Source organism: Pongo abelii, chromosome 11 (assembly GCF_028885655.2).
Source record: "Pongo abelii isolate AG06213 chromosome 11, NHGRI_mPonAbe1-v2.0_pri, whole genome shotgun sequence".
NCBI classification, from domain to species: Eukaryota; Metazoa; Chordata; class Mammalia; order Primates; family Hominidae; genus Pongo; species Pongo abelii.
The window spans coordinates 122,043,368-122,065,602 of NC_071996.2; the positions used below are offsets into that span (position 1 = coordinate 122,043,368).

General features: G+C 47.1%; 1 protein-coding gene and 1 pseudogene across 12 annotated transcripts in view; both read left to right on the forward strand.

The window, feature by feature from the left end:
* The window catches only part of PLCD4 (phospholipase C delta 4), a 30,386-nt gene that overhangs the window by 3,371 nt on the left and 4,780 nt on the right, over window positions 1-22,235 (forward strand). For 10 of the 12 annotated variants that reach the window (XM_063712401.1, XM_054548476.2, XM_054548479.2 and 7 more), the window contains 9 exon segments: window positions 5,634-5,688; window positions 5,831-5,989; window positions 8,474-8,702; window positions 11,377-11,506; window positions 12,564-12,795; window positions 17,883-18,084; window positions 19,373-19,517; window positions 20,496-20,648; window positions 21,992-22,168. In XM_063712401.1, coding sequence (XP_063568471.1) covers window positions 5,667-5,688; window positions 5,831-5,989; window positions 8,474-8,702; window positions 11,377-11,506; window positions 12,564-12,795; window positions 17,883-18,084; window positions 19,373-19,517; window positions 20,496-20,648; window positions 21,992-22,168 — 1,449 coding nt within the window. In that variant the 5' untranslated portion in view covers window positions 5,634-5,666. 12 annotated transcript variants of the gene reach the window in all.
* Window positions 9,704-9,790, forward strand: LOC112132536 (small nucleolar RNA U3; annotated as a pseudogene).

Sequence of the window (22,235 nt, forward strand, 5' to 3'; positions counted from 1 at the left end):
GCTCACCCCTGTAACCCCAGCACTTAGGGAGGCTGAGGCGGGTGGATCATCTGAGGTCAGGAGTTTGAGACCAGCCTGGCCAACATAGTGAAACCCCATCTCTACTAAAAATAAAAAAAATTAGCCAGGTGTGGTGGCACACACCTGTAATCCCAGCTACTTGGGAGGCTGAGGCAGGAGAATCACTTGAACCCAGGAGGCGGAGGTTGCAGTGAGCCAACATCATGCCACTGCACTCCAGCCTGGGCGACAGAGTGACACTCCATCTCAAAAAAAATAAATAAATAGAAAATGAGACCAAAGAGAAGCAAGACTATTCAGAGTACAGAGGGAACAGAAAGTGATGGAGAGGAGAGACAAAATATCGATGTCCCTTATTGATTCCTAGCCTTGCTTCAACCTGTTTTCTAGAGAAGGCCCTTTCTAAGAGCAGAGTCATTGTGAGATCCTTGAGCTGATTGTATGGAGACCTGGGTTCTTTTTTTCTTCCTCCCACTCAAGACGGAGTTTCGCTTTTGTTGCCCAGGCTGGAGTGCAATGGCGCCATCTTGGCTCACCGCAGCTTCCGCCTCCTGGGTTCAAGCAATTCTCCTGCCTCAGCCTCCCAAGTAACGGGGATTATAGGTGTGCACCACTACTCCCAGCTAATTTTTGTATTTTTAGTAGAGACGGGGTTTCACCATGTTGGTCAGGCTGGTCTTGAACTCCTGGCCTTACATGATCTGCCCACCTCAGCCCCACAAAGTGCTGGGATTACAGATGTGAGCTACCGTGCCCGGCCAGAGACGTTGGTTCTAATTCCAGTTCTGTCACTCATTAAATGACTCTGGCACTAATTCTTTTTACTTCACCTAACCTTTCTAGTCCTCGGGCTCCTTTTCTATAAAATGAAGTCCAGCTCTGACCTTCTATGGCTCCCTGATTTGAAACTGGCCCTCTTATGACCACATGTCAGTCATGTGAATACAGGTTTAAAATAGTGATTCATGAATGGGAGAAGGATTGGAAGAACAAGGCCAAGCTTTGGGGTTAGAAGAATTGGACAAAGGAGGAAAAAATAATTTTCTAAGGCAGGTTTGAGAGGAGGGAGTCTCCAAAGTAAGGGTGTTCAGGCACTTGGGCTCTGTTCTCAGGCTTCCCATGTTTCAGGACATCATTGTGAGGCTCCTGGACACAGGCGTAAGGGAAGGTAATGCAATCTTCTTGCAGTCCTAAAGTTCACCGCATCCTAGAGTCCCTATGTCCCAGAGGTGGGAGCTAAAATTCAGATAGGAGATAAGCCAGGATGTTGGCAAAAGAAGTTAGACTTCAGCCCCAGGCCAATTCACTCTCCTAGAGTCTGAGGACCTAAGAAATTTTTGTTGTTGTTGTTGTTGTTTTTGAGACAGAGTCTCACTCCGTTGCCCAGCCTGGAGTGTAGTGGTGCAATCTCGGCTCACTGCAACCTCTGCCTCCCGGGCTCAAGTGATTCTCCTGCCTCAGCCTCACGAGTAGCTGGGATTATAGGTGTGCACCACCACAGTCGGCTACTTTTTGTATCTTTAGTAAAGACAGGGTTTCACTGTGTTGGCGAGGCTGGTCTCAAACTCCTGACCTCAAGTGATCCACCTGCCTCAGCCTCCCAAAGTGCTGGGATTACAGGCGTGAGCCACCACACCTTGCTAGACCTAAGAAATTTAAGAGAGGTCTGTTACTTTCTTTTCTTTTCTTTTTTTTTTTTTTTTTGAGATGGAGTCTAGCTCTGTCGCCAGGCTAGAGTGCAGTGGCGCGATCTTGGCTCATTGCAACTTCTGCCTCCTGGGTTCAAGCGATTCTCCTGCCTCAGCCTCCCTAGTAGCCACCATGCCCAGCTAATTTTTGTATTTTTAGTAGAGACAGGGTTTCACCATGTTGTCCAGGATGGTCTCGATCTCTTGACCTTGTGATCCACCCGCCTCGGCCTCCCAAAGTGCTGGGATTACAGGCATGAGCCACCGCCTCCGGCCAGGTCTGTTACTTTCTACTTCAGTCTTCACATAGCTTCTGTAAGCCTCAGATTCCAAACTGCGTCCCCACTCAGAAAAGCAGTGATGATTTTCTGGCTCTCAGGAAACACTTTGGGTCTCTTCGTCCAACCAGAGGTTTCTTCTGGTCTCCTTCAGGCACACACATTCAGCCTAAGCCAGCAAAATCTTTTCTTCCTGAAATTGTTTCCTGACAGACTTCTTCTCAACCTTCCCCTGTCACTCTGGATACCTATACATTACTACCCATTTAGAGAGGCTTCTCTAGGCAGGGCACAGTGGCTCACGCCTGTAACAGCACTTGGAGAGGCCAAGGTGGGCGGATCACCTGAGATCAGGAGTTGGAGACCAGCCTGGCCAACACGGTAAAACTTGGTCTCCACTCAAAATACAAAAATTAGCCAGGCGTGGTGGCTCACACCTGTGATCCCAGCTACTCAGGAGGCTGAGGCAGGAGAATTGCTTGAACCTTGGAGGCAGAGGTTGCAGTGAGCTGAGATGTTGCCATTGCAATCCAGCCTGGCGATAGAGCAAGACTCCATCTCAAAAACAAAAAAAGAAAGTCTTCTCAAGGTCTTGTATTCAAGGAAGCTGTATTTTCAGTGACCCCCCACATTTTCCCTGAAGGCTTAGTCACTACTAGGTGACTGTATAGGGTCTTCCCACAAAAGAGACGTAGGGCACTAATAGGCTGTGTGACCTTAGGCAAGTCACATCACATTTCTGGACTTCTGCTTTTTCATCTGTAAAATATAGGGAGTTGAACTAACTGCATGATGTTTTAATGGAACACTAACTGAATGATTGCTCTACAAATTTTTTAAGTTCTTTTAAGATGTGCACCACTGTCAAAATTTTAAACTTTTAAATTAAGGAACATGGCCGGGTGAGGCGGCTCATGCCTGTAATCCTAGCACTTTGGGAGGTCGAGGTGGGCGGATCACCTGAGGTCAGGTGTTTGAGACCAGCCTGGCCAACATAGTGAAACCCCGTCTCTATTAAAAATACAAAAAATTAGCTGGGCGTGGTTATGGCTGCCTGTAATCCCAGCTACTTAGGAGGCTGAGGCAGGACAGTCGCTTGAACCCGGGAAGTAGAGGTTGTAGTGAGCCGAGATTGTGCCATTGCACTCCAGCCTGGGTAATAAGAGCAAAACTCTGTCTCAAAAAAAAAAAAAAAAAGCACATAACATTTTTCAGGTACAGATACCCTTTAAAAAAAAGAAATACACAACATATTTCTATTCAAATGTAGGTTATTTGCTTACACAAAAGCATAGAGCTTTATGTTTTATGAGATTTGTCAGTTTCAGCATGACCTGGTCAAGAATTTTGTTTTTTTGTTTTTGCTTTTTGAGACAGTCTTGCTCTGTCACCCAGGCTGGAGCTCAGTGGTGTAATCTCAGTTTACTGCAGCCTCAACCTCCTGGGCTCAAGTGAGCCTCCCACCTCAGCCTCCCAAGTAGCTGGGACCACAGTTGTACACCACCACACTCGGCTAATTAAAAAAAATTATTTGTAGAGATGGAGGTCTCACTATGTTGCTCACACTGGTCTCGAACTCCTGGGCCCAAGCAATCCTCCCTCTTCAACCTCTCAAAGTGCTGGGATTACAGCATGAGCCACTGTGCCCAGCCAAGAATTGAGTATTTCTATAGGGGCATAGCTAGAATCAGTGTGGCCACATATGAAATTTTCTAGTCCTTTTCAAGGGAAGTTTGTTGTCAGCTGCTAGGACAACTTAACCAGGTCCTATATTTCACAGCATATATCTTTTCTTCTTCTTCTTCTTCTTTTTTTTTTTTTTTTTGAGACGGAGTCTTGCTCTCGCTCTGTTGCCCAGGCTGGAGTGCAGTGGTGCTATCTCGGCTCACTGCAAGCTCCGCCTCCCAGGTTCATGCCATTCTCCTGCCTCAGCCTCCTGAGTAGCTGGGACTACAGGCGCCCGCCACCACACCCGGCTAATTTTTTGTATATATATATACAAAAATGGTGTATATCTTGGCTCACTGCAACCTCTGCCTCTCGGGTTCACACGATTCTCCTGCCTCAGCCTCCTGAGTAGCTGGGATTATAGGCGCACACCCCCACACCTGGCTAATTTTTTGTATTTTTAGTAGAGACGGGGTTTCACTATGTTGGCCAGGCTGGTCTTGAACTTCTGACCTCATGATCCGCCCGCCTTGGCCTCTCAAAGTGCTGGGATTACAGGCTTGAGCCACCACGCCCGGCCTTTTGTATTTTTTTAGTAGAGACGGGGTTTCACTGTGTTAGCCAGGATGGTCTCACTCTCCTGACCTCGTGATCCACCCGCCTCGGCCTCCCAAAGTGCTGGGATTACAGGCGTGAGCCACCATGCCCAGCCTTTTTCTTCTTTTTATTGAGACAGAGTCTCGCTGTGTTGCCCAGGCTGGAGTGCATGGCACGATCTTGGCTCACTGCCAACCTCTGCCACCCAGGTTCAAGCGATTCTCCTGCCTTAGCCTCCCAAGTAGCTGGGATTACAGATGCCTGCCACCATGCCCAGCTAATGTTTTTGTATTTCTAGTAGAGATGGGGTTTTGCCATGTTGGCCAGGCAGGTCTCAAACTCCTGACCTCTGGTGATCCAGAGGCCTCCCAAATTGCTGGAATTACAGGTGTGAGCCACCGCACCCGGCCAACAGCATATATCTTAAAAGAGGTACCCTTTTTTGGTAGGTAGAGAAAATTTGAAAATGTAGTTCTGAGACTTGTGTAACTTATTTGGTCCATTAAAACTGTGAGAATAACTGTAAAGGAAAAGTATAAAATATGCTTTACCATGTGAAGGTAGAAGAAGACAACTAAGTACTGTCGAAGAGAAAAAGAAAGTCTGGCCGGGTGCAGTGGCTCAAGCCTGTAATCCCAGCACTTTGGGAGGCCGAGGTGGGTGGATCACGAGGTCAGGAGATCGAGACCATCCTGGCTAACACAGTGAAAACCCGTCTCTACTAAAAATACAAAAAATTAGCCGGGTGTGGTGGCACATGCCTGTAGTCCCAGCTACTCGGGAGGCCGAGGCAGGAGAATTGCTTGAACTGGGAGTTGCAGTGAGCTGAGATCGCACCACTGCACTCCAGCCTGGGTGACAGAGCGACACTCCGTATCAAAAAAAAAAAAAAAAAAAAAAAAAGAAAAGAAAAAGAAAGTCTGCGCTAGCCCCTCAGGAGCTGGACAGTCTATGTGGGAGCATAGATAGAGAGGACTCCCAGAATAGGGAAGCTGAAAGGATTCCACCTGGAAATTAGAAGGCTAGGGTGTGAAGAGATTCTAGTTTCTGAAAGGGACATCCAGCAAGATGTTAGTTCCTAATAATGAGAGGGTGGAGAGTGAGCAAAATGTGGCACTAGTAGACTGTGGGTTATTGGGTAGGAAGGGGGTGCTTGGCAGAATCTTTGGTTTAGCCTTCTCTGAAGATAGCCATGGGAAATAGCGGAGGCTCTGAGATCAGACATATCTTGGCTTAAATTCTGATCCTTATGTGATTTGAGGCAGGTTTCTAAACCTATCTAAAGTGTCAGAGTCACTAAACTCAAAATTAGAAGCAAAAATCAGCTACAGACTATCTTCAAGATTCACCCAGAGCCCTTTGCTCTTCCTTGCTCCTTTAGGTGATCTGGTGCCAGCTGGTGGAACGGTGGGTGATGGCATCCCTGCTGCAAGACCGTGAGTGCCGGGGCCCCTGCAGGGGAAGAGGCCTTAGTGTACAGCTCAGGGAAGGGAAGGAGGCTGGACCCCTGTTCCAGAGCACTCCCTGGGCCTGCTACCCTCTCTGCTGGCTACCTAACCCCTGCTTTTCCTGACCTAGAGCTGACCACTGATCAGGACTTGCTGCTGATGCAGGAAGGCATGCCGATGCGGAAGGTGAGGTCCAAAAGCTGGAAGAAGCTAAGATACTTCAGACTTCAGAATGACGGCATGACGGTCTGGCATGCACGGCAGGCCAGGGGCAGTGCCAAGCCCAGCTGTGAGTGACCTGGATAGCGGGGGGTGGATACACGGGTGGATAGAGGCCTGAGGAGCCTGGCAGGGGAGGGACCAAAGTCCTATGATAGTGTGTGTTTGTGCTGTCCTAACTGTGGCTATATCTGAGCCTGTAAAAGGAGATCATAACAGTACTTGCCTCATAAGGCTGTTATGAGGATTAAATTAGTTATTGTATATAAAAGGCTTAGAAGAGTCCTGGAACATAGTAAGATGTAATAAATCATTGGTTACATCTTGTTGTTATTATAATAAGACCATGATCTTGGGCATCAGCCTGCCTGAATTAAAGCCCTGGCTCTGCCACTTTCTAACTGAGTAGCTGTGGAAAATCAAGTAGTTAAGCTATGGCTGGGCATGGTGGCTCAATGCCTGTAATCCCAGCAATTTGGGAGGTTGGGGCAGGAGAATTGCTTGAGACCAGAAGTTCGAGACCAGAAGTTCAAGACCAGCCTGGACAACATAGGGAGATCCTGTCTCTATAAAAAATAAAAATAAAAAATTAGCTGGGTGTGGTGCTATACGCCTGTGGTCTCAGCTATTTGAGAGGCTAAGATGGGAGGATCACTTGAGCCCAGGAGGTTGAGACTTCAGTGAGCTGTGATCACACCACTGCACTCTACCTGGGTGAGTGAGACCCTGTCTCTAAAAAAATACATATATACATACATACATACATACATCCATCCATCCATCCATCCATCAAGCTTCAGTTTCCTCATCTGTAAAGTAGGGATTAAACAGTACCTGCTTAGTAGGTTACAAGGACTCAGAGAGTGAACATGTAAAACACTTAGCATGGGATGTAAAACCACAATGCATTTAATCAATGTTAGCCATTATGATAAATATATATATATATTTTTTGAGACGGAGTCTCGCTCTGTTGCCCAGGCTGGAGTGCAGTGGCGTAATCTCAGCTCCCTGCAAGCTCCACCTCCTGGGTTCACGCCATTCTCTTGCCTCAGCCTTCTGAGTAGCTGGGACTACAGGCACCCGCCACCATGCCCGGCTAATTTTTTCGCATTTTTAGTAGAGGCAGGGTTTCACTGTGTTAGCCAGGATGGTCTCGATCTCCTGACCCCATGATCCGCCTGCCTCAGCCTCCCAAAGTGCTGGGATTACAGGCGTGAGCCACTGCACCCGGCCTATGATAAATATTTTTAAATACAAAAAATGTGGCTGGGTGCGGTGGATCATGCCTGTAATCCCAGCACTTTGGGAGGCCGAGGCAGGCAGATCACTTGAGGTCAGGAGTTTGAGACAAGCCTGGCCAACATGGTGAAACCCCATCTCTACTAAAAATACAAAACTTAGCCGGGCTTGGTGGCGCGCACCTGTAGTCCCAGCTACTCGGAAGGCTGAGGCAGGAGAATCGCTTGAACCCGGAAGGCAGAGGTTACAGTGAGCCGAGATTGTGCCATTGCACTCCAGCCTGGGTGACAAGAGCAAAACTCGGTCTCAAAAAACAAAATAAAACACAAAAAAAATCATAACAGTGTGCACTTATTGGCCAAACTCTTTATGATAACAAGACATAATTTGATCACAGGACACATCTAAGAGAGTCTGTTGTAGAGACAAATTGCTTACAATCTGTACCGCTCCCAGCTGAGGTAAGAGGGTGAAAGAATTTCTCTGGTTCCCTCGTAGACATCTGGAAAGAGGAAGCCCTCAAACCTGGAATGGGGGCCAGGCGCAGTGGCTCACGCCTGTAATCCCAGCACTTTGGGAGGCCTAGGCGGGTGGATCACGAGGTCAGGAGATCGAGACCATCTGGCTAACACAGTGAAACCCCATCTCTACTAAAAAAATACAGAAAATTAGCCGGGCGTGGTGGTAGGCACCTGTAGTCCCAGCTACTCAGGTGGCTGAGGCAGGAGAATGGCGTGAACCCGGGAGGCGGAGCTTGCAGTGAGCCGAGATCGCGCCACTGCACTCCAGACTGGGCAACAGAGCGAGACTCCATCTCAAAAAACAAACAAACAAACAAACAAACAAACAAAAAACCTGGAATGAGAAAACTGGACTTGGGCATATAATGCTTTAGTATAACTGCTTCTTCCTTTCAAATGTATTTCCATTTGTCATCCCCACCAGTCCTCCTGTGATCACCATTGGGGCTGCCTATGAAAGGGGACTATCCATTATATCAGATGAGGACACTGAGGAGTTAAGTCATTTTGGTTTGTGTCATACTGCCAGCTTGTGGCTGGAAGCCATGTCTTGCCACTTCCAGCACAGGCCGTTTGCCATGCTGCCTTTGAAAACATCAGTGATTCATGTGGACTTCTGAATCCCTGGGGTCTGCATCTCTCTGTACTAGTGCTTTTTGGGATTCAGCCTGCAGAGGCTGGGGTTCTTTTCTATGGTGGCATGGAGAAGGGGGTGCAGGTCCTTCACTCTTAGCCCCTGCTATTTGTTGGACTCCCTTCCTTAATGCCTCCACCTGCTTCTTCTCTGGCAGTCTCAATCTCTGATGTGGACACAATACGTAATGGCCATGATTCCGAGTTGCTGCGTAGCCTGGCAGAGGAGCTCCCCCTGGAGCAGGGCTTCACCGTTGTCTTCCATGGCCGCCGCTCCAACCTGGACCTGGTGGCCAACAGTGTTGAGGAGGCCCAGATGTGGATGCGAGGGCTCCAGCTGTTGGTGGATCTTGTCACCAGCATGGACCATCAGGAGCGCCTGGACCAGTATCGGCAGGATGGAGTCAGGGTGGGGGTGAGGGATCACTCTGTCCCTGAAGGAGCCAGATACAACAGGTTTAGGAAAGGTGAGAAGGGGTGCAGGGCTAGGGAGGACCAAGGGTCCAGATGGTATGGGCAGGGGCAGCTCAGGCCAGTGTGAGACTCAGAATACTGAGGGAGGAATGGATGCCAGGGATGACATAGCCAGGCATGAATCAGGATCCCCAGGATTGGAGGAAGAGGGAGTGAGAGGCAGAGGAGCAAACAAGATGCTGCTCCTAAGAGCTGCACAGAAGATCCCAGTGGCATTAACCAGCATACAGGTGGGAAGCAACCTCTTAGAAGGCTCAGTGATACAGACTCACTCCAAGTTTCCTGGATTGTTTACCATTTCATTCATTTATTCATTAATTCACAATCTATTAAGCAGAATGTATCAGGCACTATGCCAGACTATAGGGGTACACACACACACACACACACACGCACATATATATATATATATATATTTTTTTTTTTATATGGAGTCTTGCTCTGTCACCCAGGCTGGAGTGCAGTGGCACAATCTCAGCTCACTGCAACCTCTGCCTCCCAGGTTCCAGCGATTCTCCTGCCTCAGCCTCCTGAGTAGCTGGGACTACAGGCACGTGCCACCACACCCAGCTAATTTTTGTATTTTTTTGTAGAGACGGGGTTTCACCATCTTGGCCAGGCTGATCTCACACTCTGGACCTCGTGATCCACCCACCTCAGCCCCCCAAAGTGCTGGGATTACAGGCATGAGCCACCACGCCCGGCCAGGGGTACAAAGATTAATGAGACTCACATATTGCTTCAGTTAGTGAAGAGGATGGAGCTGTGTAAATAATTTTTTGTTTGGCCTGTAATCCCAGCACTTTCAGAGGCTGAGGCAGGGAGATCACTTGAGGCAGGCAGATCACTATGTTGCTTAACCTAGGCAACATAGGGAAGACTGTGTCTCTACAAAAAATTAAGAAGTTAACTGGAAGACTACACTTTCAGGGATAATTTCTATAGTTCATTACTAGAGAAGTTTCTCTGAATGTGTAGAGCACCATAAAATAAATTTTATTTTTTATTTGAAACAGGGTCTCACTCTGTCACCCAAGCTGGAGTGCAGTGGCACGATCTTGGCTCACTGCAGCCGTGACAGCCTGGGCTCAAGCAATCCTCCCACCTCAGCTTCCTGAGCAGCTGGGATTACAGGTATGTGCCACCGCACCTGGCTAATTTTTTGTTTTGTTTTGTAGAGATGGGATTTTGCCACATTGCTCAGGCTAGTCTCTAACTCCTGGGCTCAAGTGATCCGTCCGCCTCAGCCTCCCAAAGTGCTGGGATTACAGGTGTGAGCCACTGCACCTGGCTCATAAAATAAACTTTAAAAAATTAAATTAGCCAGGTGTGGCCAGGTGCAGTAGCTCACACCTGTAATTAATCCCAGCACTTTTAGAAGCTGAGGCTGGTGGATCACCTGAGGCCAGGAGTTCGACACCAGCCTGGCCAACACAGTGAAACCCCACCTCTACAAAAAATACAAAAAAATTAGCTGGGCGTGGCGACACGTGTCTGCAATCCCAGCTACTCGGGAGGCTGAGGCACGAGAATCACTTGAACCGGAAAAGGTTGCAGGGAGCTGAGATGGTGCCACTGCACTCTAGCCTGGTCGACAGAGTGAGACTCCATCTCCAAAAAAATTTTTTTTCTTTAATTATAAAATAATTTTTATTTATTTATTTATAATACATACATAAATAAATAAAGTAGCCAGGTGTGGTGGTGCACACCTGTAGTCCCAGCTACTTGAGAGGCTGAGGTGGGAGGATCACTTTGGTCTGGGAGGTTGAGGCTGTAGTGAGCCATGATTGCACCACTTCACTTCAGCCTGGGCAACAGAGCAAGACTCTGTCTAAAACAAACATACAAACGAACAAACAAAAAACAGCCGGGTGTGGTGGTGGGTGCCTATAATCTCAACTACTCAGGAGGCTGAGGCAGGAGAATCTCTTGGACCCAGGAGATGGCAGTTGCAGTGAGCCAAGATTTCCCTAGTGCACTCCAGCCTAGGTGACGGAGCGAGACTCTGTCTCAAAAAAAAAAAAAAAAAAAAAGCTAAAGGAATATGGACTTGTTTTGTTTTGAGACAGAATCTCACTCCATCACCCAGGCTGGAATGCAGTGGTGCGATCTCGGCTCCATGCAACCTCTGCCTCCTTGATTCAAGCGATTCTCTGTCTCAGCCTCCCTAGTAGCTGGAACGACAGGTGTGTGCCACCACACCCAGATAATTTTTTTGTATTTTTAGTAGGGATGGGATTTCACCATGTTGGCCAGGCTGGTCTCAAAACTCCTGACCTCATGTGATCCACCCACCTTGGCCTTCCAAAGTGTTGGGTTTATAGGCATGAGCCATCGCGTCTGGCCAGAATATAGATTTCTTTCTGCAGGCAACAGGGAGGTCCCTGCAGGTGCCTGGGCCATACAGTGACAAGATAGATTGATGCTCTAGAGAGATTATTCTAGAAGCTGTGTGGAGAATGGGTTGGAACTGGGGAGAGAGACTGTCAGGAAAGAGAGGGGAGAGATGTCAGTGGACGAAGGTGCACACACAACTGCATACACAAACAGGTACATTAGTGCTTTTGCCTTGACTCATACCTGGATGGCTGAGTGACTGGTTTCAACGTGGAGACAAAAATCAGGATGGTAAGATGAGTTTCCAAGAAGTTCAGCGGTTACTGCACCTAATGAATGTGGAGATGGACCAAGAATATGCCTTCAGTCTTTTTCAGGTGAGTCTGTGGGGAAGGATTTCCAGCAACCAACCAGGCCACATTTTCATTTGGCCAGAAGTCCTCTGACCCTAGTCCACAACACTCAATTGTTAAATCTCTGCTATGTGCCCTAAGTGCTAGGCTCAATGCCCTAGGCTCAATGGGAAGTATAGGGGCTGATTCTTGCCTTTCAGTCTTGTTGAAAAGTCATAATTCGGCCGGGCGCAGTGGCTCGCGCCTGTAATCCCAGCACTCTGGGAGGCCGAGGCAGGTGGATGACCAAGTCAGGAGATCGAGTCCATCCTGGTTAACACAGTGAAACCCCCGTCTCTACTAAAAATACAAAAAATTAGCCAGGTGTGGTTGTGGGCGCCTGTAGTCCCAGCTACTAGGGAGGCTGAGGCAGGAGAATGGCGTGAACCCGGGGGGGGGCAGAGCTTGCAGTGAGCCCAGATCATGCCACTGCACTCCAGCCTGGGTGACAGAGCGAGACTCCGTCTCAAAAAAAAAAAAAAAAAAAAAAAAGAAAAAGAAAAGTCGTAATTCTATGAAAGGTAAATAACAATATGTTATTATGTTGGACCTCAAGGACCTCTCTGTCCATGGCCAGAATTTCACAGGTGCCTAGAACAATGGAAAACCCCAGCTGGAATGTGAGTAAATAGGAGGAGGGATCTTCTGACCTTTTAGGGGCCTTTGGGAGATTTAATTCTTTCTAGTTGAAAATTTTCTCTAGTAGCAAATGGTATGGCTAAAATTTTGCTTCTTACTTGCTGAAGTGATTTATTCTATGAACACTAAATGTTAGGAGTTCCATGGGAGTTTTATGGAAGCATGTTTGGATCTATCTGTCTGTAAAATTGCTTTTACAGTGCAAGTCAAGGTCATAACATTTCCCATTCTCCATGATGTGCTTATTTCACATTGCATGCCTATATCAAAACGTCTAATTTACCGTATATATACACCTACTATGTGCCCAGAAAAATTAAAAAAAAATTTTTTTAATTAAAAGATAAAGATAACATTTCCCATTAAAAGTTTCATTCACTCTCCCCTAAACCCTCTCTTGCAGGCAGCAGACACGTCCCAGTCTGGAACCCTGGAAGGAGAAGAATTCGTACAGTTCTATAAGGCATTGACTAAACGTGCTGAGGTGCAGGAACTATTTGAAAGTTTTTCAGCTGATGGGCAGAAGCTGACTCTGCTGGAATTTTTGGATTTCCTCCGAGAGGAGCAGAAGGAGAGAGACTGCACCTCTGAGCTTGCTCTGGAACTCATTGACCACTATGAACCTTCAGACAGTGGTAAGAGAAATCAGGTGGAGAGGCACCAGACATAGGGGTTGGAGAGGGACATGATTACAAGGTCCAGAGACAAGCAGCCATCTGCCCGAGAGAAGGTTGAGTCTATCCCTATCCTGACCCCTGCCCAATCATCTCATTTAACCACTCCTCCCAAAGGAGGGCAGGCATTCCCTGTTCAGACAAGACAGGGGTTTCCTCTGAGGTGCTAGACCTCTCAGGAGGAAGAAGATTCCATGGCTCCTGATTCCTCCATTATGCTCATGTTTCCTTTACTTTCAGGAAGTTCTTTCTGATACCAGCTTTGCCCTCACTGGAAACGGAAAACCCTTGATCCTCTTTCTTTGGCCTCTTCTCTAGTGCAAATGATTCCTTTTCCTCTGGTTCTTCTTTCATGGTTCCTGTTTGCTATTCCTTTAAATGCTGGCTCGCTGCCCTTTCCTGAGTTGTCTTCAATTCAAGTGGCTCTCTTGAGTCTCTAAGCCCCTGAGCCAGAAAGCCAGTTAGCCCCTGGCTGGGGGAATAAGGAGGCCAGTTATTTAGCTTTTAATGAGTGCAGCTGAAATATATGCTCTTGGTCTTCAAAGTTTCTTCCTCTTGCCTCTTCAGTAGACTCATTTCCTGCCTTCCATTCCCTTCAGAGTGTGAGAAATTTACATTAATAATAAATATTTACAACGAACTTTCACATTCCTCATTTCATTTAGTCCTCAGTACAACCTCGCAAATCAACAGTAATCTTTATTGGCCCTTTACTACATATCCCATAATGCTCTAATATCTCTATGTACCTTTTCCTTTCTCTTTTAATTTTTTTTTTTTGTTTTTTGAGACAGAGTTTTGCTCTTATTGCCCAGGCGGGAGTGCAATGGCACGATCTCGGCCCACCACAACCTCTGCCTCCCGGGTTTAAGCAATTCTCCTGCCTCAGCCTCCTGAGTAGCTGGGATTATAGGCATGGGCCACCACGCCTGGCTAATTTTGTATTTTTAGTAGAGGACAGGGTTTCACCATGTTGGTCAGGCTGGTCTCGAACTCCCAACCTCAGGTGATCCACCCGCCTCAGCCTCCCAAAGTGCTGGGATTACAGGCATGAGCCACTGCGCCTGGCATCTACGTACCTTTTCTAATACAATTACCTATTGAAATGGGTCCTGTTATTAAGTCAGTTGTATAAAAGAGGAAAACTGAGGTTTAGAAAGATTCAATGACTTGCTCAAAGCCAACAGCTAATGAGAGAGGAACTGAGATTCAAACCCAGGTCATCTGACTCTTAGCCGGTGCCTCTCTTGAGAATGAGGATAAGAGATGGGATGAATGAGAGCTGGACAAGTGATCCAGGTATTCTGGGTCTAAACTCTTACTCCCTTTCATTCATTCATTCATTCACTACTTCAATGAATGCTTATTGAGTTCCTATAATGTGTCAGGACCTATGCTAGGCACCAGACATACATTAGTGCCTAGATCAGACAAGGACACTGCCCTCATGAAACTTAGAGTCAAACAGAAAACATTACAATCTGTTATTTCGGATTTGTTTGGGTGTTCAGAATAGAGTAGAGGTTGTAGGCTGAGTGCAGTGGCTCACACCTGTAATCCCAGCACTTTGGGAGACCAAGACGGGCAGATAACCTGAGGCCAGGAGTTCGAGACCAGCCTGGCCAACATGGTGAAACTCTGTCTCTACTAAAAATACAAAAATTAGCCAGGCATGGTGGTGCACGCTTGTAATTCCAGCTACTTAAGGAGGCTGAGGCATGGGAATCGCTTGAACTCGGGAGGTGGAGGCTGTAGTAAGCCGAGATCACACCACTGCACTCCAGCCTGGGTGACATGGTGAGACTCCGTCTCAAAAAAAAAGAAAAGAAAAAAAAGAATGGAGGTTGTAAAGCAATCATTTCAGAAAATGAAATTGAAGAGAGTTAAAAGTTTAAGAAATAGAATCTCTAGGCCGGGCACTGTGGCTCACGCTTGGAATCCCAGCACTTTGGGAGGCCGAGGCAGGAGGATCACCTGAGGTCAGGAGTTCGAGAACAGCCTGGCCTACGTGGTGAAACCCCATCTCCACTAAAAACACAAAAAATTAGCCGGGTATGGTGGCAGGAGCCTGTAATCCCAGTTACTCGGGAGGCTGAGACAGGAGAATCGCTTGAACCTGGGAGACAGAGGTTGCAGTGAGCTGAGATCGCACCACTGCATTCCAGCCTGGGCGACAGACCAAGACTCTGTTTCAAAAAAAAAAAAAAAAAAAAAAAAGAAAGAAAAAAGAAATAGGATCTTTTGTTACCTGTGCAGAATCCAGTAAACATCAGTCCAAGACTCTGTTTCAAAAAAAAAAAAAAAAGAAAGAAAGAAAAAAGAAATAGGATCTTTTGTTACCTGTGCAGAATCCAGTAAACATCAGTTACATTTCTTTCGACCCCCACCCCTCTTGATGTTTCCTTCCCTTGAACTTGACAATCAGATATTTTATCTGGCTACAGAGAGTAGTATCAGTCAAAAAACCTGGGCTCAGGTCTCCACTGTGCTTCTTATTAACTGAGTAGCCATGAGCAAGTCACTTAACCTAGCTAACTCAGTTTCCTCATTTGTAAAATAATTGATCAAATGAAATAATGCACATGAAAAGTATCTGGCAACTGTAAATTTACCTGAGTGATTTATTACTGTCAAGAATGAAACTTTCTGGCCAGGCACAATGGCTCATGCCTGTAATCCCAGCACTTTGGGAGGCCGAGGCAGGCAGATCACTTAAGGTCAGGAGTTCGAGACCAGCCTGGCCAACGCGGTGAAACCCCTTCTCTAATAAAAATATAAAAATTAGCTGGGTATGGTGGTGGGCACCTGTAATTTGAGCTACTTGGGTGCCTGAGGCAGGAGAATCGCTTGAACCTGGGAGGCGGAGGTTGCGGTGAGTGGAAATCGAACCACAGCACTCCAATCTGGGTGACAGAGTGAGACTCCATCTCAAAAACCAACCAACCAACCAACCAACAAAAAGAATGAAACTTCCACCAGGTGTGGTAGCTCATGCCTATAATATGGGAGGGTGAGGCAGGAGGACTGCTTGAGTTCAGGAGTTCAAGACCAGCCTGGGCAACATAGTGAGACCCCATCTCTAAAAAATAAAAATAAAAAAATAACCAGGCCTGGTGGCACATTGCTGTAGTCCCAGCTACTTGAGAGGCTGAGGTGAGAGGATTGCTTGAGCCCGGAGGTCAAGGCTGCAGTGAGTTGTGATTCTGCTACTGCATCCAGCCTGGGTGACAGAATGAGACTCTGTCTCCAAAAAAAAAAAAAAAAAAAAGGAAACTTCCTGCCCAACTTCCTGTCCTTCTTCACAATCTCCAGGCCTTGTGAAACCTGGAGCAAGGAAGCTGGCCATGAGAGTCATGTTGTTCCACCTTCCAGGCGAGCCTCCTTGTAGCAACATCTCCTTGTAGCAACATTATTCTCAGTGAGACTGCACAGCCCAGTGGTGCAGGGCATGGCTCTGACACCTGGTGGCCTGGGTTCAAATCCCAGCTTCTACAGTTACTGATTATGAGACCTGGAACAAGTTACCTAACCTCTCATGGCAGATTATATTACATCTACTTCATCATGTTACTGAGAACATGAGTGAGATGCTGCATGGAATGCCCTGGGCATAGAGCGAGTGCTTGATAACTGTTAGTCATTGTTGTTGTTGTTGTTGTTGTATAAAGCCCATACTGAGATTGGAGGGAGCTGTGGAAGGAGTAACAGGGCCCTTTTCTCAATGGGAGTGTAGTCTAAGGGGATGTTGACAAATGATCCCCAAAACATCATATGGGAACATGGACAGTAAGAAGAAACCCTCAGGCCATAGTTAGTCACAGGTACACAGCCCAAGGAAGAAAATACAGGTAACTTGGCCATGTCACTAAGCCTTTGACTTTGATTCTCTCTGGGCCTCAGTTTCCCCATCTATAAAATTAGCCCTTTGGATGTTGTCCATTATAGTAACTGTGAGCTCCATTTGGCTATTTAAAATTAAATTAACTAGGTCGGGCACGGTGGCTCATGCCTGTAATCCCTACACTTTGGGAGGCCGAGGCAGGCGGATCACCAGGTCGGGAGATCGAGACCATCCTGGCTAACGTGGTGAAACCCCGTCTCTACTAAAAATACAAAGAAAAAAAAAGAGCCGGGTGTAGTGGCGGGCGCCTGTAGTCCCAGCTACTCGGGAGGCTGAGGCAGGAGAATGACGTGAACCCGAGAGGCGAAGCTTGCAGTGAGCAGAGATCCTGCCACTGCACTCCAGCTTGGGAGACGGAGCGAGACTCTATCTCAAAAATAAATAAATAAATAAATAAATTAAATTAAATTAACTAAAATCTAATAAAATTTAAAATTTAGTTCTTCAGTTACACAAGCCACATTTCAAGTGCTCAGTAGCCACATGTGGCTAGAGGCTACTGTATATGACACTGCAGAATAAAACGTTTTTCTCTTTAGTACTATAGCATCAAAAAAGACCAAAAAAAGTTTAAAAAAAAAAAAAGACATTTATCTCATCATAGGAAGTTCTACTGGATAGCACTGGACTCGAATGAACTTTTTTTTTTGAGACGGAGTCTCACTCTGTCCCCCAGGCTGGAGTGCAGTGGCGCGATCTCGGCTCATTGCAAGCTCTGCCTCCCGGGTTCATGCCATTCTCCTGCCTCAGCCTTCCGACTAGCTGGGACTACAGGCGCCTGCCACTACACCCAGCTAATTTTTTGTATTTTTAGTAGAGATGGGGTTTCATCGTGTTAGCCAGGATGTTCTCGATCTCCTGACCTCGTGATCTGCCCGTCTCGGCCTCCCAAAGTACTGGGATTACAGGCGTGAGGCACCGTGCCCGGCCTTGAATGATCTTAATGATTCCTTTTAACATTCTTTGAGGGTGGGAATGATTGAAATGATACACACTAGGTGGGGCAAGTTTGGGATCTAAAGACTGGGAATGGGTGCCATCTGAAAGGCAGGGCTCTAGATGGAGTGGGAGGAAGGATGGACTGTAGGTGTGCTGGGATGCTCCCATTCAGAGCTTCTCACCTAGTGTTCCCCTGTCCACACTCCAGGCAAACTGCGGCATGTGCTGAGCATGGATGGCTTCCTCAGCTACCTCTGCTCTAAGGATGGAGACATCTTCAACCCAGCCTGCCTCCCCATCTATCAGGATATGACTCAACCCCTGAACCACTACTTCATCTGCTCTTCTCATAACACCTACCTAGTGGGGGACCAGCTTTGTGGCCAGAGCAGCGTCGAGGGATATATACGGTGCAGTGGTGGTAGAGAAGGGGTCCAACTCATGAGAGGGACCATGTAGAAAAGTGAGGGGAGCTGTCAGTGTCTAACAGATTGGGACAGTGTTGTGGGGGTTTAGGGACTGAGAAGCCCTGGATACCAGAGACACTTGGAGGAGATATTGAAGACTGGTGGGAGAATGGTAATGAAACCCTATGGGTAAATGGAACTTCTCTTTCACAAGCTATGAAACTCTCCTGGAACTCAGAGGCCCTGACAGATTTATATTCAACAAATTAATAAACAGATTGTTAAATGGAAGGCAATAGAGAATAGGAGTTAAAAATATAGGTTCTGGAGTCAGACCATCTGAAATTATATCCTAGCTCCTTCACTTGGTACTCTAGGGCTAAGTATTTAACTTCTATACCTCAGTCTCCCCATCTGTGAAACAGGGATGGTAACAGTGCCTATTCTGTCTGGGTTGTTGTGAAGAGACAATCCATATGTCAATAGCTAATAAGCAGTTGCTGATCTTATTGTGACTAATCATGGATTAGATTGAATAGTCAAGATATCTTTGTATTGCCAGCAACTGAACTAGTAGCTTCAAGGGATACAAAGATGAGTGGAACATATAGTTTCCACCTTAGGAAGTCTAGCTGAGGAATTAAGGTGTAAATTTACTGACAGTTTGAATAACCAGGGTGTTGTATAGGGATATAAAGCCAGAACACCACTGGACACAATGGCTTATGCCTGTAATTCCAGCACTTTGGGAGGCCGAGGCGGGGAGATCGCTTGAGCCCAAGAGTTCGAGACCAGGCTGGGCAACATAGTGAGAGCCCATCTCTACAAAAAATGCAAAAATTAGCCAGGCATGGTGATGTGTGCTTGTAGTACCAGCTACTCGGGAGGCTGAGGTGGGAGGATCGCTTAAGCCTGAGAGCTCAAGGCTGCAGTAAGCCATGTTCACACCACTGCACTCTAGCCTGGGTGACAGATTTAGACCCTGTCTCAAAAAAAAAAAGTAAATATAAATAAATAAGTAAAACCAGAACACCAGAAGCATCATGAGGCAATGTGTGATGGATTGCTATGGAAGGACTGTGAGTCGGGTGGGCTGAAGTATGGGTAGAGATCAGCGTGAGCTTGCAGCAGTGTCCCCAAGGATGGAGAAGGCTATATGCAGATGTAGCTTGAAGGGGTCTGGATGGGTAAGTGCTGGTGAGCGCTGTTCTCTCCAGAGTGGGGAGAGTCGTTAGGTAGAAGATCAGATATTGACCTCTCCTGTCTCTCGGTGGGGATGGGGTTCTTTCAGGGCCCTGAAGCGGGGGTGCCGCTGCGTGGAGGTGGATGTATGGGATGGACCTAGTGGGGAACCTGTCGTTTACCATGGACACACCCTGACCTCCCGCATCCTGTTCAAAGATGTCGTGGCCACAGTAGCACAGTATGCCTTCCAGGTAGTAGCCCCAGGATGGGGACACTGGTGAGGCCAGAAGGTCTGAGGGAAGAACGACTGGCTCTGGGTCTGGGGAGGGTGGAGGAGTGCAGGCGAAGTTCCATCAAAAGAGGATTTAACTGTAAAGCATCAGGCAGATACTAAAGGCTGAATATGAATAAGTGTTGGACGTGTTACTAATAATTAGTAGTTATGGAGGTAATTACTTATGGTTAGAAACTATTACTTCTTCAGGCCAGGTGTGGTGGCTCACGCCTGTAATCCCAGCACTTTGGGAGGCCGAGGCGGGTAGATCACCTGAGGTTGGGAGTTTGAGACTAACCTGACCAACATGGAGAAACCCCGTCTCTATTAAAAATAGAAAATTAGCTGGGCGTGGTAGTGCATGCCTGTAATCCCAGCTACTTGGGTGGCTGAAGCAGGAGAATCCTTTGAACCCAGGAGGCAGAGGTTGCAGTGAGCTGAGATCACACCAGCGCACTCCAGCCTGGGCAACAAGAGTGAAACTCTATCTCAAAACAAACAAACAAACAATTACTTCTAACAAGTTCTATCACCCTTCTGGAAGAGGTGGATAGGAAACACAGAGATAGTGGTGAGTAGGGCTGATGGACAATGGGAATCTGGAGGAGGAAAGCATGAGAGTGCAACATGAACACATAACCAGGGAATGTGGCCTGGCCTTCCCACTAAGAGCCTGAAAACTCAAAGGTCCCAGAGGGGCCTGGGTCAGACTTGGCACAGGTATGAGATTTAGGATCCCAAGATGTGAATATGTCTTTAGATGTGGGCAGTGTCCCAGGCATGGGCCTCAGACCCAGCAAGATCTCACTGAATCCTATAATGGAGTTGGAAGAGTTTAGCGATCAGGGTACTCATTTGAGTGAGTAAGTAGGGAGGCCTAGGAAGCGGGTATTTGAAGAAGTAGGTTGCAGTGTTTTAGAACTCTGAATCCACCGTTCCCTCCCCTCACCACCAGACGTCAGACTACCCAGTCATCTTGTCCCTGGAGACCCACTGCAGCTGGGAGCAGCAGCAGACCATGGCCCGCCATCTGACTGAGATCCTGGGGGAGCAGCTGCTGAGCACCACCTTGGATGGGGTGCTGCCCACTCAGCTGCCCTCACCTGAGGTAGGGACACTGTTCCTCCAGCCCAGGCTCTGCTGTGGCTTCCGGATTCCGCCACCTGGGCTCCTTCCTCTATGCCCCTCTTTGTTCCCTTCTTTCTATCCTCGGATGAACCATCTTGCTCTTTAATGTCCTTGGATCCTTGGAGACAATTTTAACTTAAACAAAATCTAATTGAACACAGAATTCTATTTATAGTTCTCTAAGTTTTAAATCAACAATTTACATTATTTCTTTTCTCAGTGGAAGTATCTTGATTTTTTTCCTGGTAGTTCATAGTTGTTGTGGACTATACAAACAATATAAAGGGAAATCTCCCCTCCTATCATAATCCCAACCTCTCCCATAACAAGCAGCTATTGATAGATTTTTTTTTTTTTTTTTGAGACAGTTTCGCTCTTGTCGCCCAGGCTGGAGTGCAGTGGTGCGATCTCGGCTCACTGCAACCTCCACCTCCCAGGTTCAAGCGATTCTCCTGCCTCAGCCTCCCAAGTAGCTGGGATTATAGGCGTGCACCACCACACTTGGCTAATTTTTGTATTTTATTAGAGATGAGGTTTCACTATGTTAGCCAGGCTGGTCTCGAATCCCTGACCTCACGTGATCCACCCTCCTCAGCCTCCCAAAGTGCTGTGATTACAGGCATGAGCTACTGAGCCTGACCCTGAGTTTTCGAGTCATGTTTCTAAAGGCTTTCCCACGGTAAGATTATTCAGGCCAGGCGCGTTGGTTCACGCCTCTAATCCCAGCACTTTGGGAGGCCGAGGCAGGTGGATCATGAAGTCAGGTGTTCAAGACTAGCCTGGCCAACATAGTGAAAACCCATCTCTACTAAAAATACAAAAAATTAGCTGGGCATGGTGGTGGGCACCTGTAATCCCAGCTACTCAGGAGGCTGAGGCAGGAGAATTGCTTGAACCTGGAAGGTGGTGGTTGCAGTGAGCTGAGATTGCGCCACTGCACTCCAGCCCAGGCGACAGTGCGAGACTCCATCTCAAAAAAAAAAAAAAAAAAAAAAAGATTATTCAAAAAGATTCTCTATTTCCTTCTTGTATTCTTATGTTCTTTATATTGACATGTAAATCTCTAATCTATAAGGAGTATTTGCTGTGTCAAATGTGTGGCAGGAGACCATATATATTATTTTTCATATGGATAGAGATATTACAAGTTTGCTTAACAATATAGGAATTCCAATTGTATGTATCAAGCAGCTGATCTCTTCCCTCGAGAACTTCTGACCACTCACTCACTTCCACTGCCTTTGAGAACAATGAGACTGGCATGATTCCCAGAAGGACCTGAGAGCAGACAAGTAGACAGGCCCCTTCATTTTTGTCCCCTAGGAGCTTCGGAGGAGGATCCTGGTGAAGGGGAAGAAGTTAACACTTGAGGAAGACCTGGAATATGAGGAAGAGGAAGCAGAGCCTGAGTTGGAGGAGTCAGAATTGGCATTGGAGTCCCAGTTTGAGACTGAGCCTGAGCCCCAGGAGCAGAACCTTCAGAGTAAGGACAAAAAGAAGGTAAGCCAGGAGTGGTCTTTCTGCCATGGTATTTAGTCAACTTGTGCAAGCTGAAGGCCTGTTCGTG